Source organism: Pecten maximus, chromosome 17 (genome assembly GCF_902652985.1).
Source record: "Pecten maximus chromosome 17, xPecMax1.1, whole genome shotgun sequence".
Lineage (NCBI taxonomy): Eukaryota > Metazoa > Mollusca > Bivalvia > Pectinida > Pectinidae > Pecten > Pecten maximus.
Genome location: NC_047031.1, coordinates 33,620,299 through 33,636,953, shown reverse-complemented (window position 1 = coordinate 33,636,953; position 16,655 = coordinate 33,620,299). Strand labels below are relative to the sequence as shown.

At 38.9% G+C, this 16,655-nt stretch overlaps 2 protein-coding genes and 1 pseudogene across 2 annotated transcripts; 2 read left to right on the top strand and 1 right to left on the bottom strand.

Annotated features, from left to right (window-relative positions):
* Nucleotides 1–1,736: 1,736 nt before the first annotated feature.
* LOC117315341 lies at nucleotides 1,737–3,299 on the bottom strand (annotated as a pseudogene).
* Nucleotides 3,300–4,205: 906 nt separating this feature from the next.
* Nucleotides 4,206–5,773, top strand: LOC117315340. Its single transcript, XM_033869489.1, has 2 exons — nucleotides 4,206–5,237; nucleotides 5,390–5,773. The coding sequence occupies exons 1-2, from the start codon at nucleotides 4,206–4,208 to the stop codon at nucleotides 5,771–5,773; spliced, it is 1,416 nt and encodes a 471-aa protein (XP_033725380.1).
* Nucleotides 5,774–14,178: 8,405 nt separating this feature from the next.
* Nucleotides 14,179–15,876, top strand: LOC117315774 (complement C1q-like protein 4). The gene is made up of 2 exons (XM_033870132.1): nucleotides 14,179–14,413; nucleotides 15,401–15,876. Exons 1-2 carry the CDS (start codon nucleotides 14,263–14,265, stop codon nucleotides 15,817–15,819), a joined length of 570 nt encoding a protein of 189 aa, XP_033726023.1. The 5' UTR covers nucleotides 14,179–14,262; the 3' UTR covers nucleotides 15,820–15,876.
* The last annotated feature ends 779 nt before the right edge of the window (nucleotides 15,877–16,655 follow it).

Sequence of the window (16,655 nt, the reverse complement as noted above, 5' to 3'; positions counted from 1 at the left end):
GGGACTTGATATTGGGCCTGTAGCATGCTGGGGTGAAGGGCCACAAAGTTTGTTCAAATAAATGACCTCAACCCTCATTCAAGGTCACACGAGTCAAATAGGCTATAATCTTCAAACGACCTCTTCTCAATAACCAAGAGGCCCAGGGACTTGATATTTGGCCGGTAGCATGCTGGGGTGAAGCGCTACAAAGTTCGTTCAAATAAATGACCTTGACCTTCATTCAAGGTCATATGAGTCAAATAGGCTATGATCTTCAAACGACTTCTCAATTACCAAGAGGCCCAGGGACTTGATATTGGGCATGTAGCATGCTGGGGTGAAGGGCTACAAAGTGTGTTCAGATAAATGACCTTGACCTTCATTCAAGGTCACATGGGTCAAATAGGCTATAATCTTCAAACGACCTCTTTTCAATAACCAAGAGGCCCAGGGACTTGATATTAGGGGTGAAGGGCTACAGAGTTTGTTCAAATAAATGACCTTGACCTTCATTCAATGTCACATGGGTCAAATAGGCTATAATCTTCAAACGACCTCTTTTCAATAACCAAGAGGCCCAGGGACTTGATATTTGGCCTGTAGCATGCAGGGCTGAAGGGCTACAGAGTTTGTTCAAATAAATGACCTTGACCTTCATTCAAGGTCACATGGGTCAAATAGGCTATAATCTTCAAACGACCTCTTTTCAATAACCAAGAGGCCCAGGGACTTGATATAGGGCCTGTAGCATGCTGGGGTGAAGGGCTACAAATTTTGTTCAAATAAATGACCTTGACCTACATTCAAGGTCACAGGGGTGAAATCGGCTTAAATCTGTAAACAATAATTTTGCGATAGCCAAGAGCCTCCAAGACCTGATATTAGGCCAATAGAATGCTGGAATGAAGGACTAGAAAATTTTCAATATGATTAAAACTAGCTTACAATGATATTTGAATAAAGAGGTAATCAACATAGTATCTTTAGAAATGACCTCAATCAACTTCAAAGTTGCTGTAGAGCCAGGTGAGCGATACAGGCCCATTGGGCCTCTTGTATGCGAGTTTCAAACTCTAAACAACAATTCATCTATTCAACACATCCATATTTCAGACTATGACATAGTACTGGAGAAGGTGGTAACCATACTATAATGTTTCATACTGTGGTGAAAATCACGTTAACCTTTGGCTTCAATATATTGATCAGTATATAAATTTATTAACTTTGAGCCAGAGTATTTAAATTTTCAAAGGTCATGCTTTTCATTCCCTTCATAGCATATTATAATGAAAGTCTTATCATCAATAAGGTCAATATATATAATAATGTACTAATGAATCATATAAATCTACCGTCTGCCTATTAACAAATTCAGTCGCCTCTTACGATCATGCAATGGGAGCAGCAGGTACAATTCTTACGCCCTACCTGCAGGGCTCCTCATGGAAAGAGAGTGTGAAAATACCTAAGTGTATGTTAAAAGGAATGCCACAAAATCTCACTGAGAAGTTCTGTTTTTTTTCTTATTTTTATTTTACCATTTTTTTGTTTTCGTGTTTTACAATAAAACTTGAAAGCTTCATATTGTTTTGTTCACTTAATACTACATTAAAATCTAGTAAATAACATTGCCATGGAAAAGAAGACAACCATTGATTCATGTCGAAACTCAACATCTTGTATTAGTTAGCTGAAATGAAGTCTGTAAGGTCTCTTGCAGACCTTGCTTTGCAAACATACTGTTCATTTATTCAATTGATGTTCACCAATCCATGTTCATATATGTTATGATTCTGATTTGGGTCATCTTCCTCTTCCTGAATATAGTCGTCAATATGATCAGCGTTATCAATGCAAAAGTTATGGAGAATGCACTCTGTATGTATAAGACTGCACACTTCTTGAGATTTATGGAAGGACACCTCTTAAATTTTCTAAACCTTCCTTTCAGATGAGCAAAAGCTCTCCACTGTCTGTCCCACCGAGGACAGGCGCTTATTGAACCGTACTTGTTGAGTTAAATGGCACAAGTTCTTGAAATGTACAATAAGCAAGTTACGAAGTGGGTTGGCATTGTCAGCTAAAATATGGTGATCGTGTAGCACCAAATCCCCTTCAGCACCAGTGTAGAGACCTGAGTTGCGCAGTACCCTTGCGTCATGAACGCACCCAGCCCATCCAGTATAGATATTTGTAAATCTCATTTAATTGTCCACAACAGCCTTCAAAAAATGATACGTGTTAAAGTGTACTGAAACAGTTCTGAAATGCAACAATTAAGTCTTAAGCACTGCCATTAGTTTGAAGAAAAAAACTCTGAAGTCATAATGATTTTAAAAAGATGTAATTCATGATAGGTTTTAAAAGTTCAAGTTTATTTACTTTTTTGATTTCTATTTTGTTTTCACTTATTTCTTGTAATAAAATCCCCTGGAATTTCTTCAATCACATCAAAGGACTATAAAACTATTTTAATATCATACCAATATCAAATTATTTGCATACCTGCAACTGCATTGTAGGGAATCCTTTTCTGTTGAAATAGTCTGTCTCCATTAATTGCAGATGACAGTCTAATATGTGACACATCCAAAAACTCTATTATCCCTGGTATTCTACAGACCTGTTCAACTTCATGGGATATCTCTCTGCCTATCTGCAGAAGGCCATGTTATAAGCTGAAATGAATGAAACTGCAGAATAGAATAAAAGGAATTATCAAAACTACTCATTTGGTACTCCATTGAATTTCATTGCGTTGCATTTTTACTGAACATGAAAACAAGTTCACATTGTTATTCGAAGATTATACAAATCCATGGATATATGTAGAGAAAGAGACATAATATACCATCACAGAGGTTTGGTTTGGTTTATTTTGTTTAACGTACTATTAACATCTAAGGTCATTTAAGGACGGTCTCCCGTGCGTGCGACATGTATGCATGTGGTGAGTACGTATGTGTGTTCTTGGAGACTGCAGTATGCTCGTGTCAAGTCTCCTTGTGATAAACCGGAACCCCTGCCGACTCGAAGTGCTATATCACTGAAGCACACTGCCGAAGACACTCAGCAGCACACCCCACCCGGTCACATTATACTGACAACGTGCGAACCAGTCGTCCCACTCCATCAGATGAGAGCCCCTCTCCGATTACTGTAGCCATTAGTCAAGTGAACCTAGGCCTACGTACCCTCGGCCCAAGTTCCTGTATGAAATCCATCACTCTGTCGTAGTGTGCAGAGTAGATTTCGACAATCCAAATACATGTGCCACCTCTCCCATAGTCGTCTTGTTTGCCACATACCACAAATAAACCAGGAATAGTTTTTTAGGAGATATTGGCTGGTGTGGTCCCGAACCCTTTAAATTCAACGAGTGGTATATCTCCTGTAGTATACAGGCTTGTCCGGTGATTTTGCGCAGTCGAAAGTTACGCCCATCTGATGTCACATCCGTCAAAAATACTACGATGTTTACGTTTACTATATTCGTGTCAGCTGTAATTTTTTTCATCAGAAGTGACATTTGTGCAGAAACTTAAATCTGGTGCAGAGGAAACGAGATATTGGTGAGTAATTACTCCCTTCATGCAATAATAATTAAGTAAAACCATCATTAACACATATATATCAACAAGGCCTAAATGTAGATGGTCGCCGCCTCCGGCGAGTTGTAAACATTGCGTCATATCTCATTATATCACAGGAAAATCCTATTTCACAGATTTCTTACCTTATTGCTGCAAACTGATTTCGCTTACGTCCCATATACTTCAATAAACTGGAGCAAATAATCCAAAAATGTGTTTTGTGCAAGCTATAATGCACGTTTGTTACTACCGAGCAGACGACGTTCAGTTGTGCCTGCGATTCATGAATGAAAAATGAGGCCCCGAATCAGCATTGCATTCAAGTGGCGGGAAACTCGTCCAAAATAAAAAAAAAACTATGGAAGCCCATCAGCTCCAAATCATAACGTAAAATCATAGTCAAAGAACGGATTGAAATCACTGTTTTAAACACATCATCATCAAAATTTACGAATATAAACAAAAAGAAAAAAATAATAATATTAAAAAACATGCTGTTGTAGAATAAGTGAAGTAACTAAGATTAGAAAATATTAAAATAAAAAATACAGTACAGTCTTCTTTATTTTCAGAATTTCCGTCAGTATGCCTTCTTCAAAGATAAAAACAACTTATACATATGCAATGATGGAAGAGGCCTATGATGATGTCAAAACTAAACATCATAAAATCAGAAGTGCAGCAAAAATTCATAACATTCCAGAATCAACTCTAAGGTACAGACTTAAACATCCAGAAGGGACAGATGTAAAAAAAAAAGGCGGCCCTACAATTTTCTCTAGAAAGCAGGAAGAACTTCTTGCAGATCACTGCATTGGAATGGCCCATTTAGGCTATGGATTTACCAGATGGCAAATTATTGAGATGGCAAAGAATATGTGTGAGGTTGTTGGGAAGGAAAATATTGAGCCTACAAAGCATTGGTTTTATGGTTTTCTAGTGCGTTTTCCCGAGTTGTCGATGGTGAAGCCAAAGAAAAGAGAAGTTGTAAGGGACAAGGCAGTGACAAGTGATATACTGTGCACATATTTTGCTGAGCTGAAGTTGATCCTAGACAAATATCAGATCATGAACAAAGCAGAGCAAATCTGGAACGTTGATGAGTCTGGGATATCTTTAGACCACACTCCACCTAAAGTCCTAGCAAGAGCTGGAACAAATCCATATGCTGTTACTCAAGGCAAATCGGCGAATACGACCCTGATAGCTGCTGGAAGTGCCATTGGCGAGACGACACCACCGTATATCATTTTTAAAGGAGAACGTCTGTCAAAAGAAATGAGATCGAGTGGCATTCAGGGTACTGAATATCGTGTTTCTCCCACTGGATGGTCGAATTCTGTGTTATTTTTTGATTTTTTCAAGAACCACTTCTTGAAACATGTTACAATACGGCCTTGTATTCTTCTTTACGATGGACATTCCACACATATCAATATTGATGTCATTGAGGCAGCAAGAGAGGAGGATGTGCACCTATTTGTACTCCCTCCACACAACAGTCACTGTTCGCAGCCACTGGATTTTGCTGGTTTTAGTCCTCTAAAATGCAGCCTTAATGCACAGATTCATAAGTTCTTACACAGTAATCCAAATTCTGTCATAACCCCAAAGGATTTGCCCAGTTTAATTGGCACTGCGTACAAAAGTGCATTGACTGTAAGCACCATAATGTCGGGTTTTAGAAAGACTGGGATATTCCCATTCAATCCATCTGCCCCATCAGTTGAACCACCTGTTATCACCAAACAGACAGAGAGCAAAAACATAAACAGAACAGAAAGGCAAGAAATGTAAAAATTTTGTTTCAGGAAAAGTCATCTGAATACAGCACGAGGTTGTCAGAGAAAGGAGAAACTAAAAAGAAAAGAAAGGCGTTTGTACCACCTTATGGATGTGCGATTACTGAGGATGAATCCTACCAAAAAAAGAAAGAGATGCAAAAGAGAAGTGGAAATGAAAAGGTTAACATATCAGAAACAGACAACGTAAAACACACTAGTACGGCAAAAAGAAAGTCATTTAAACCACCATTGAAAGAACAAATTTGCAAAGAGAATCAGGGAGAAGATGTAAGTGACCCCAAGAAACCCAAGACTACAACAGGCAAATTGATAGGTAAAGGAAAGGGACCACATAAGAACTCACGAAAAGGTAAAAAGACTTCGGGAAAAAAAAGAGCAAAGGGCAAATGATAGACATAGTGACACCGAGGAGGAGGACGATGTATGTGTTGTGTGGCAAATGGCAGCCTGTTGGTCTACAACTGCAAACTAGCATCAAATTTGTTAACTGGGGCCAATGCACTCGATGTCAAAATTGGGTGCATTTAAAATTTTGTACAGTGACATTGACAGTCTGTCAGAAAATGACGACTTCCTGTGCCAACTGTGCACCTGAGATATAATTATATAGGGTTGAAGTACTTGTGTATCTTTTTATTGTGTTAATTCGTTAGAAAATCACTTTGTTGAACATCTCCACGTTTTTGTAATATAAAAAAAATGAAATGACATTTAATGAACATATATCCACTTTAAATGCATCGTTTGTCGCTTGGACAGTAGCTTTTTGATGGTTATGGGCCACCGTAGATACTTTTTCTGTGCTGCCAGACCGGATATAAACGACTGCGCAATATCACCGGACATGTTGACGTTCTCTAAAAAAGGGCGGTAAGCACACTCTTCGTTGATTAGTAAGCGTTTGTTCTGTAAATACCATTTTTTTCTTTGATATTCGGAAGGACAAACCATTTTTTATTTAGTATACAGAACTTTTATCGATCATATTCATTTAAAATACAACGAATCAACAACTCTGCTCTTAGATGCGCAAAATCACCGGACAGCATTGTACTCTCAAATAAGTGAATGCTTATTCTGAAATGTGTACGGAAATCGTCCATGTTTTGGGATTCCGAAATATTAAAACACTGCATTCATTAGCTCACCTACCCGAAGGGCAAGTGTGCTAATGCCATGGTGCGTCGTCCGTCCGTCCGGCGTCAACTAAGAAACCCAGGCACTTGATATTAAGTCTGTAGCATGTTGGGATGAAGGGCTACTGAGTTTGTTCAAATAAATGACCTTGACCTTCTTTCAAGGTCACACGGGTCAAAAAGGCTACAATTTTCAACCGACTTCTCAATAACGAAGAAGGTTGGGACTTGATATTGGGCCTGTAGCACGTTGTGGTGAAGGGCTACCAAGTTTGTTTAAATAAATTACCTTGACCTTCATTCAAGGTCACCAGGGTCAAATATGTTAAAATCTTTAAAATACTTCTTCTCCATAACCAATAGGCCCAGGGACTTGATATTGGGCCTGTCTGTAGCATGCTTAGAGCCAAGACCCGATCTTAGACCAATATAGTATGCTGGAATGAAAGACTAAAAAATATATTGATATGAATAAACCTAGCTTGCTCTGATATTTGAAAACAAGTTGTTATCAGCATAGTTTCGTTCGATGGAACGTACTATAAACGCAGCCATATTTAATAAACTAAAACGAAACTAGAGTGGGTTCGATCAGTGACATGCGCATTTGGGTTTCCAGTTTTAAATTTGACATGACTATAGTTGCTTATCGAACTCGCCCGTAGTCTGGAAACAACAGCTTCTGAAAAAAACGAGGTGTGTCACTTCCACCGGACGCGTCATTTCACTTGATCACATGATTGTATATAAATATAACTGAGAGATCGTAAAGGAATCTTGTCGCTTCCTTTTTATGTTGCTATGTAAAGTAGTTGAATCTATCGAATGGACACATTTTCCTGAACTTGACAGATGGAGATTTGATTTCAATAGCTTCGTAACGAGAAAGACATTTAACGATTGTTATGGATAGTTTTATGGAACAGAGAGAGAGAGAGAAAATTTTTAAAGTCCTTTTATCGAACAATACTTTTAAGATTCATTTTCATCTCAAGATGAATTAAATCAGAAGAAAAGAAAGGTGTTTTTTTCGGGTATTGAATAATTGGAAACAAGTAATCTTGCTTAATATCATTTATTTAAATCGGTGAAATTAATGGTTGGTGTGAATCGACCTGACCTCAAATGTATAAACACGGGAGACCGTCCTTAAATGACCATAGCTGTTAATAGGACGTTAAACAAAATGAACCAAACCAATCATCGAGCACAGCTACAGGAGGAAACTAATCTATATTTAAATCTATAAGAATGCCGATGTGGCGAAGCGGTATAAGCTGCTGGTATTTTCGGCTAGGCGATTGGGTGCCGTAGATCAGGTCAGGTCAAGACACGAGTCATGAAGTTGTCTGCCTTTGTCAATTATGTTACTATGTTATATGTTATTTTATTATCGACATACAATGAAATATTTACAGAATTTTTTATTCACAAAAACAATTGCTGAAATTAAAACAAAGTAACATCTTCGTCATCTAGCCAACGGTAGTAATGTTGATTTTTTTGTTTTTGATCCTCTTGAACAGATGTGGACTCTTGACTGTAACAAAGTTAGATAAGCTGTGTTAATGTTATCCCAATAATACTACATCAAACTTATTGATAAAAAAGGAATACACATTCGGCGTCAAGAACAGGACGTTTTCAGAAAAGCTTCACCGAAAAAAAATCAGCTTTTCCTGTAATATTCAATTATATTAGAACTACTGTTCCTCTTTTAAATGCCTTTGCTCCTTAAAAACAAATGAAACCGAAATAATAAAGAGATGTTTAAAAAAAATAAAAATTTAGCTGATTTAGAGAAAAAAGTATGCAAAAGTGGCAAAATATTTACAACGTCAGCATCCATAAGCATCGTCTCTAAGCTCCTGAAGTCTTCAGTGTCAGACGTTTCCCAATCATCTGAAGTCTTTGACTGTAATTAAGCATGTTTCTTATTAATCTATGTGAAACATACTTTTCTATGAATTGTTTAAGGATAACGTTAGCAATTTCTCAACCTATTGAACAGTTTGTTAAATCTACAAAGGGTAATACCTACTGAATTACGCTACAGTGTATTAGGATAATTGTCATTATTTTCGATAAAATTCCCTAAGTAGTTGAAAGACGTAGCCAGAACTCGTTTCGGGGTAGGAGGTGGGTATATTAAATATCACTTCAACTTTAATACTACAATATGCAATGTATTGAACTCATCAAACATCACCGGCACTTTTAGAAGAAAAACAAGGGCCCAATGGGCCCAAATCGCTCACCTGCAATGCAGTGATCTTTTCATATATGGATCCTGCAGTTATTTGAAAGCATGCTACAGGACCAATATAATGTCTCTCTGCACTTTGGCTTTTCACTAAAAGTCATTTAAAGATTTAAGCATACTTGATCGACGTGACCTTGAATGAAGGTCAAGGTCATTCATTTGAACAAACTTGGTAGCCCTTTACCCCAGCATGCTACAGACCCAATATCAACTCTCTGGGACTCTTGGTTATTGAGAAGAAGTTGTTTAAAGATTTTAGACTTTTTGACTCCTGTGACCTTGAATGAAAGTCAAGGTCATTCATTTGAACAAACTTGGTAGCCCTTCACCCCAGCATGCTACAGGCCAAATATTAGGTCTCTGGGACTCTTGGTTATTGAGAAGAAGTCGTTTAAAGATTTTAGCCTTTTTGACTCCTGTGACCTTGAATGAAAGTCAAGGTCATTCATTTGAACAAACTTGGTAGCCCTTTACCCCAGCATGCTACAGGCCAAATATTAGGTCTCTGGGACTGTTGGTTATCGAGAAGAAGTTGTTTAAAGATTTTAGCCTTTTTGGCCCCTGTGACCTTGAATGAAGGTCAAGGCCATTCATTTGAACAAACTAGGTAGCCCTTCATCCCAGCATGCTACAGACCCAATATCAACTCCCTAGGACTCTTGGTTATTGAGAAGAAGTTGTTTAAAATATTTTAGCCTTTTTGACTCCTGTGACCTTGAATGAAAGTCAAGGTCATTCATTTGAACAAACTTGGGAGCCCTTCACCCCAGCATGCTACAGGCCAAATATTAGGTCTCTGGGACTCTTGGTTATTGAGAAGAAGTCGTTTAAAGATTTTAGTCTTTTTGACTCCTGTGACCTTGAATGAAAGTCAAGGTCATTCATTTGAACAAACTTGGGAGCCCTTCACCCCAGCATGCTACAGACCCAATATCAACTCCCTGAGACTCTTGGTTATTGAGAAGAAGTCGTTTAAAATATTTTAGCCTTTTTGACTCCTGTGACCTTGAATGAAAGTCAAGGTCATTCATTTGAACAAACTTGGGAGCCCTTCACCCCAGCATGCTACAGGCCAAATATTAGGTCTCTGGGACTCTTGGTTATTGAGAAGAAGTCGTTTAAAGATTTTAGTCTTTTTGACTCCTGTGACCTTGAATGAAAGTCAAGGTCATTCATTCTTGGTTATTGAGAAGAAGTCGTTTAAAGATTTTAGCCTTTTTGACCCCTGTGACCTTGAATGAAAGTCAAGGTCATTCATTTGAACAAACTTGGTAGCCCTTCACCCGAGCATGCTACAGACCCAATATCAACTCCCTGGGACTCTTGGTTATTGAGAAGAAGTCGTTTAAAGATTTTAGCCTTTTTGACTCCTGTGACCTTGAATGAAAGTCAAGGTCATTCATTTGAACAAACTTGGTAGCCCTTCACCCCAGCATGCTACAGACCCAATATCAAGTCCCTGGGACTCTTGGTTATTGAGAAGAAGTCGTTTAAAGATTTTAGCCTTTTTGACTCCTGTGACCTTGAATGAAGGTCAAGGTCATTCATTTGAACAAACTTGGTAGCCCTTCACCCCAGCATGCTACAGACCCAATATCAAGTCCCTGGGTCTTTTGGCTATTTAGAAGAAGTCGTCTAATTTTTTTTTAGCCTTTTGACTCCTGTGACCTTGAATGAAAGTCAAGGTCATTCATTTGAACAAACTTGGTAGCCCTTTACCCCAGCATGCTACAGACCCAATATCAACTCCCTGGGACTGTTGGTTGTTGAGAAGAAGTCGTTTGAAGATTTTTAGCCTTTTTGACTCCTGTGACCTTGAATGAAGGTCAAGGTCATTCATTTGAACAAACTTGGTAGCCCTTCACCCCAGCATGCTACAGGCCCAATATTAGGTCTCTAGGCCTTTTGGTTATTGAGAAGAAGTTGCTTGAATGGAAAGTTGACGCCGGACGGACGGCCGGACGGACGACGGACGGACGACGGACGCCGCGCCACGGCATAAGCTCACTTGCCCTTCGGGCAGGTGAGCTAAAAAGTGTCGCATATACTTACACATCCAGCTTTTTCTGTTTGCTCGCCGCCGAATTCGAAACACATTTTAGCACATGCACATCCCTTCTTCACATGAAAGTCGGTCTGCCAAATTAAATTACATCTGATATAAACTTAAAGTGAAAGTAATCCGAGAACAGGAAAAGAACTCTAATCCCCCCCTCCCAAATTAAATACTGTCTTTGTATCTGTATTATAAAATCACATACCTAAGATATTATGTTCAAATCGGATAACATATCGATTTCGACAGGCAACCCTTAACATGCGGCTCTTCAAATTTCAGTTCGGGGGCATACCAGATAAAGAAAACGTAAAACCTTGTCTCCAGTTACATTGACGAAGACCTGTTCTTCTGTGTAGGTCTTCATCTTTCTTCTCCCACTTTCGACCTTGTGGACCCTAGCTAGGTGCTGATCCAGCCTTAGGACCACGGCCTTACAACCTTCGAAAGAGCATATTTTATATGGCCGATCCGCTGATTTTCTCTTGACTTTCTGGAATCTAGTCTGTAAGAGAAAAAAATCAAGGCACGAATAGTTTATAGTTGTAAACTGGAGTTGAGAGCAACAGATGATCAGTTGAACCCGAAGGCAAACTGTTTTGAAGGCCGTGAGGGTCAAAAAGGTTTTTTGCCTAAAATCCCAAATGTTTCGTTACACACTGAAGAAGTGACGTCACAGTCTTTCTTTAAAAGTCTATTCTAGCACTTCCATCGACCCGCTTGATAAACAATCCATTGTAAGATTTGAAATACATTTAGTGTTTCGTATGGGTTGCGTAAATATGGTGCATCATTATCACTGTTATACTTACTATAGTCTTTGCCCGCTCGTTTGAATACTCGTGACTTATCCGCAGGTGGCGACAGTGGTTGATCACCAGCAGTGGGCAGACCGGGCATTTATGCTGTGGCCGATTGTTTCCCAGTTGTCTACGGGAGGCCGTCGTGTGTCGGTTATAGTGACGTTTTCTTGTGGTTACAAGTGGTGGCGTACACATATTTCTAACCTTTTCGGTGGTCGATGGACATCCAGCTTTTTCTGTTTTAAACTTAAAGTGAAAGTAATCCGAGAACAGGAAAAGAACTCCAATCTCCCCCCCACCCCCCTCCCAAATTAAATACTTTCTTTGTATCTGTATTATAAAACCACATCACCTAAGATATTATGTTCAAATCAGGTAACATATCAATTTCGACAGGCAACCCTTAACATGTGGCTCTTCAAATTTCGAAAACGTAATACCTTGTCTCCTGTTACATTGACGAAGACCTGTTCTTCTGTGTAGGTCTTCATCTTTCTTCCCCTGCCCTGCATGTAGGGCGTAAGAATTGTACCTGCTGCCCCCATTGCATGATCGTAAGAGGCGACTAAATTTGGGATCTTATCTTTTCTCTTCGTCCTTAACAACTTTCTTCTTCCTAACGTCTCCCTTGACACTGCCTCATTTTTGGCCTTTAGTTGAGCGTTCGCCCCTGTGAGGAAGGCTTTGGGTTCTGTCCCCTGGCCGAGACATACCAGTCTTTAAAAACACGAACATGCCGCAGCCTCCCAAAACACACATACGCACTCACCACACACATTCATGTCGCACGCACGTCCTTAAATGAACTTAGCTGTTAATAGGACGTTAAACAAAATAAACCAAACCAAATGATATTTGGCAATAGAGTTCCTATGGAGTAAGACAATCCCTTCCTGGAATAAAACTTTAAAATCTGTGTTTTTTTGTTTTTGTTTTTAAATCTTTGGACTTTGTGTTAAGTTTATGTTGTGAGTGTTGAAAAGCATAGTTAAACATGGTAATAGGTTCCCTGTGGGGGTTAAACTATCCCTTGCCGTAATTAAACTGATATATATTTTTGGGGTGGGGAAAAACACATTTTTAAAAAAAAAAAATTGTGCAAATGTTGAAAGCTATTAACACTATCCCTTCTTGGGGGTGAAACTGAAAATAAAACAATGTGAAAATGCTCACAATAGACTATTGATACCCGTCCACATTTGTCAAGGGAGACAACTCTCATTAGGATAATATTTTGTCAAAATATTGAAGAAATATGTCCAAAAGCAATTACATTTGTATTAAATATATTCATTTAATGTACAACAGCATAGTTTGACGAGACGAGCTATGCTGTTCTCCAACAGCTCTTGTTATAGCAGGCCCCAGGGGTCACACTAGCCTCGTTTATATAAAATATGACCACCCTTCCCAAAGGATGTTTCACACCATATTTGGTATTAATCCACCCAAGGATTACAGAGAATAGGATTTTATAGCAAAAATTTACCAAAGTTCCGCCTTTTTTGGGGCCCCGCCATAGGGGTCAGACCAGCCTGCATATTAAAATATGATTGCATTCCTCCAACGATGTTCCACACCCAATTTGGTTGAAATCCACCGAGGGGTTAAGGACGAGTAGGATTTTATAGCAAAAATTCACCAAGGTTCACCTGTTGGGGCTGTGCCCCTCAGGCCCTATGGGTCAGACCAGCCTCATTTATATAAAATATGACCGCCCTCCCCCAATCCCAATGATGTTTCACACCAATTTTTAGTTGTTATCCACCAAAGGGTAAAGGAGGAGTAGGATTTTATAGCAAATATTCACAAAAGTTCCCCGCCCCTCGAGCCCCAGGGGTCAGACCAGCCATAAAATATGATTGCCATCCCCCGATGATGCCTCAAACCAAATTTGGAAGTAATCCACCCAAGGGTTAAGGAGGAGTAGCGTTTTGAAAGAAAAAGTTTACGCACGGCGGACGACGAAGCACGATAGCAGTATGCTCTAGTGAGATAGCACTATAAATCGGCAAAAGTTCCGGCCTATCACAAGGAGACTTAACACGAACTTACCGCAGCCTCCCAAAACACACATACGCACTCACCACACGTATGCATGTCGCACGCACGGGAGACCGTCCTTACATGACTATCTGTTAATAGGACGTTAAACAAAATAAACCAAACCAAACATTACAGTCGCACGTCCGTACCATTTGCGTCAACCCACCGTAGCATTTCCGTGCAATTTCAGTAGCACTTCTGAAGCATTTGCGTTTAAGATGTAACTTCGAACGTATACGGGTCTGTAATGTGTTGCCTCAGAGGATATATAGCCTTGATATTCTATGGAAAATCCAAACTGATTAATGAACTAATAAAACTTGCACATCTGTTGGTCGTAGTGGTTATGATGATGTTCACACCGACTGTACCTTCCCCGCCATAGACAATATAAATAATGTCTGCCTCAATCGCTGATTAAATGTGACAAACTTACCTTCAATACTTCATAGATAAAGGTCACACCGGGCGCGTCACGATTTTCACTTATCAGTTCCAATATAGGATTTGTATTCTAACAGTCTGATAAGCCGACTATACATTCGAAGACCTTATTCTTTCTTTGACCTTTAAAAATGAACCTGTACCTGGTGTTTTGCCTGTGTTTTATAGGGCCAAGTGTGTCGTTTCCTGATACAGAGTTTTTGAAACTCCAGCGGGAGCTTAACAAACAGAAGCAAAGGCTTGACGTTTTTGAGAAGGAATTGCGCCGCAATGATAACACAGGTTTGTTTGGTGTCGAATGCATATGAACATACGAACACATTGTTTTTGTCACAAAAGGCAAAACCCTAGCGAACCAAAATTTAACTGTTTTAAAGGAAGGTAATAGATTCAGGTACTAAGTGAAAAATATTGTAACGTCATTTTTACTGCTTTTAAGCTTGAAGGACGATTCAGCTGTATGTTGATGTTATTTTAGTTATTTGAACTCTACTTACTGTATTAATGTCTCCATGCAAATCTGTCATTGTTTATAACTTCCGTCATTTTACTCGATTGGTAGTAATTTGAATTAGGGTTTAGTTATTATGTCGTTATTCTTTGTTTTCTCAAGGATGCAAGTATCTCATATGTTGTTTTCTAGCATTTATATTACTAGGTCTAGGATGTAGATGGTATTAATACGGGTTGAAGTTTTAAAAGGAATTTTCGAAGCTACCTTGTTGAATTAAAAGTAGTGTTGCAATGCTATTTTTGTTTATGTTAACTTGACTCGGTAATATTTAAGATACGAAATTAAGAATGAGAATTTGTATTTTTGTCCTGGAAGAAATACTTTTAAAAATAATTTCCAAAAAGAGGCCCAGAGGGTCGGTAGCGTTGACCTGGCTTATTACATTGGGATTTGAATTAATGTCAAATTATGTTCAGTTCGTAAAAAGCTTCATATATTGAATCATTTATGCACTTAAGCAACATAATAGTTATTAATGCAAATAAATCAACAGTAATGTAAATAAGGGAGGAAAAACAAGTTAAGGTAAAATTAAGGAGTCAACACAGTATACTATGGATAAGATAGGTAAAACAGCTTTTTCCTACACAAATGATAGCTTTTGAATTCACTTTTGTATAACATCTTGGACATGTTTGGTCCATGTGTGGGTATCATCGATAAACACGCCAAGTAGTTTTCTGATTGGTTACCTATCAGATGCATATTGTATCTGTTTAGGATGATCTAGTTGTCAACTAACTTGTTGATTGCAGCTATCAATTCGGTCCTGCCAGCTTTACTCGCAAAACGCGACTATGAAGGTGTAGCATTCAGTGCAACTCTCAGCGTGGCTTTTGACAGCAGCGGTCATAACAAACCAATCCCATTCGACTCGGTGAATGCAAACTCTGGTAATGGTTATTCGCCATCAACGGGTGTGTTCACAGCCCCACAAGCCGGTATGTACATGTTGTACACATCTCTGTCGGTTGATGGAGACGATGCCTTGCACGCTGAGTTACAGAAGAATGGAGTGCCCCAGTGTGCCTGTACTTCCACACACTACGGATCAGGCTCCTGTATGGTAATAATCCCGCTTTCTGTCGGCGACAGAGTCTTAGTTAAAGAAATATACGGTCGTCACGTCAGAGGAGATCATTTAGCTACCTTCAATGGATGGTTAGTTTTATAAACAAATGGTTGTTTCCTGTCTGCCAATGGCTTCTGCTAGTAAAGTGTAAGATGAATATTACTCTTTGTTGTAATATATATCATAATCTAACACATTTAAGCAATTGTTGGTGGCTGCTTGCCTTATCCAATAGATTTCCAGAACGTCTTAGATTGATCACGGATATACCGCAATATAATTACAAGAGATCCAAGAGGGATCTTGGCGCCCACCATTGAATGATCTTCATAGGTTCCATGTCAGATTGACCTTTTCTCTACTTTTCCCTTCATTTTACTAATCTGTGCAAATTGAGACATCCCTCCAGTACTTTTCAAACAAGGGAATCCTAGCTATATCAGAAATTTTAGATTTAACGATAATGGCTGTTTGTTTGCCATGTTGTTTTCAGGACAGACTGGTCCAAAAATGCAATACAAGGGACCAAGGGGAGCCTACTTATAAAAATTTGAGAAAGATCAATTCAGTACTTTGAGGATTGAGATAACAAACTTAAATTGTCAAAATCCAAGATGGCTGCCTGTCGGCCATGTTATTTTCAGATTGGTCTCAAAATGCAATATGCGTAACTAGGCACCAAAGGAAACTTACATATGAAATTTCAGAAAGATCCATTCAGCACTTTCTCAGAAATAGCGATAACAAACTTCAATTGTCAAAATCCAAGATGGCTGCCTGTCGGCCATGTTGTTTTCTGATTGGTCTCAAAACGTAATATGCATAACTAGGCACCAGGGGAAACCTTCATATGAAATTTCAGAAAGATCCATTCAGTACTTTCTCAGAAATAGTGATCAACTTCAATTGTCAAAATCCAAGATGGCTGCCTGTTTGCC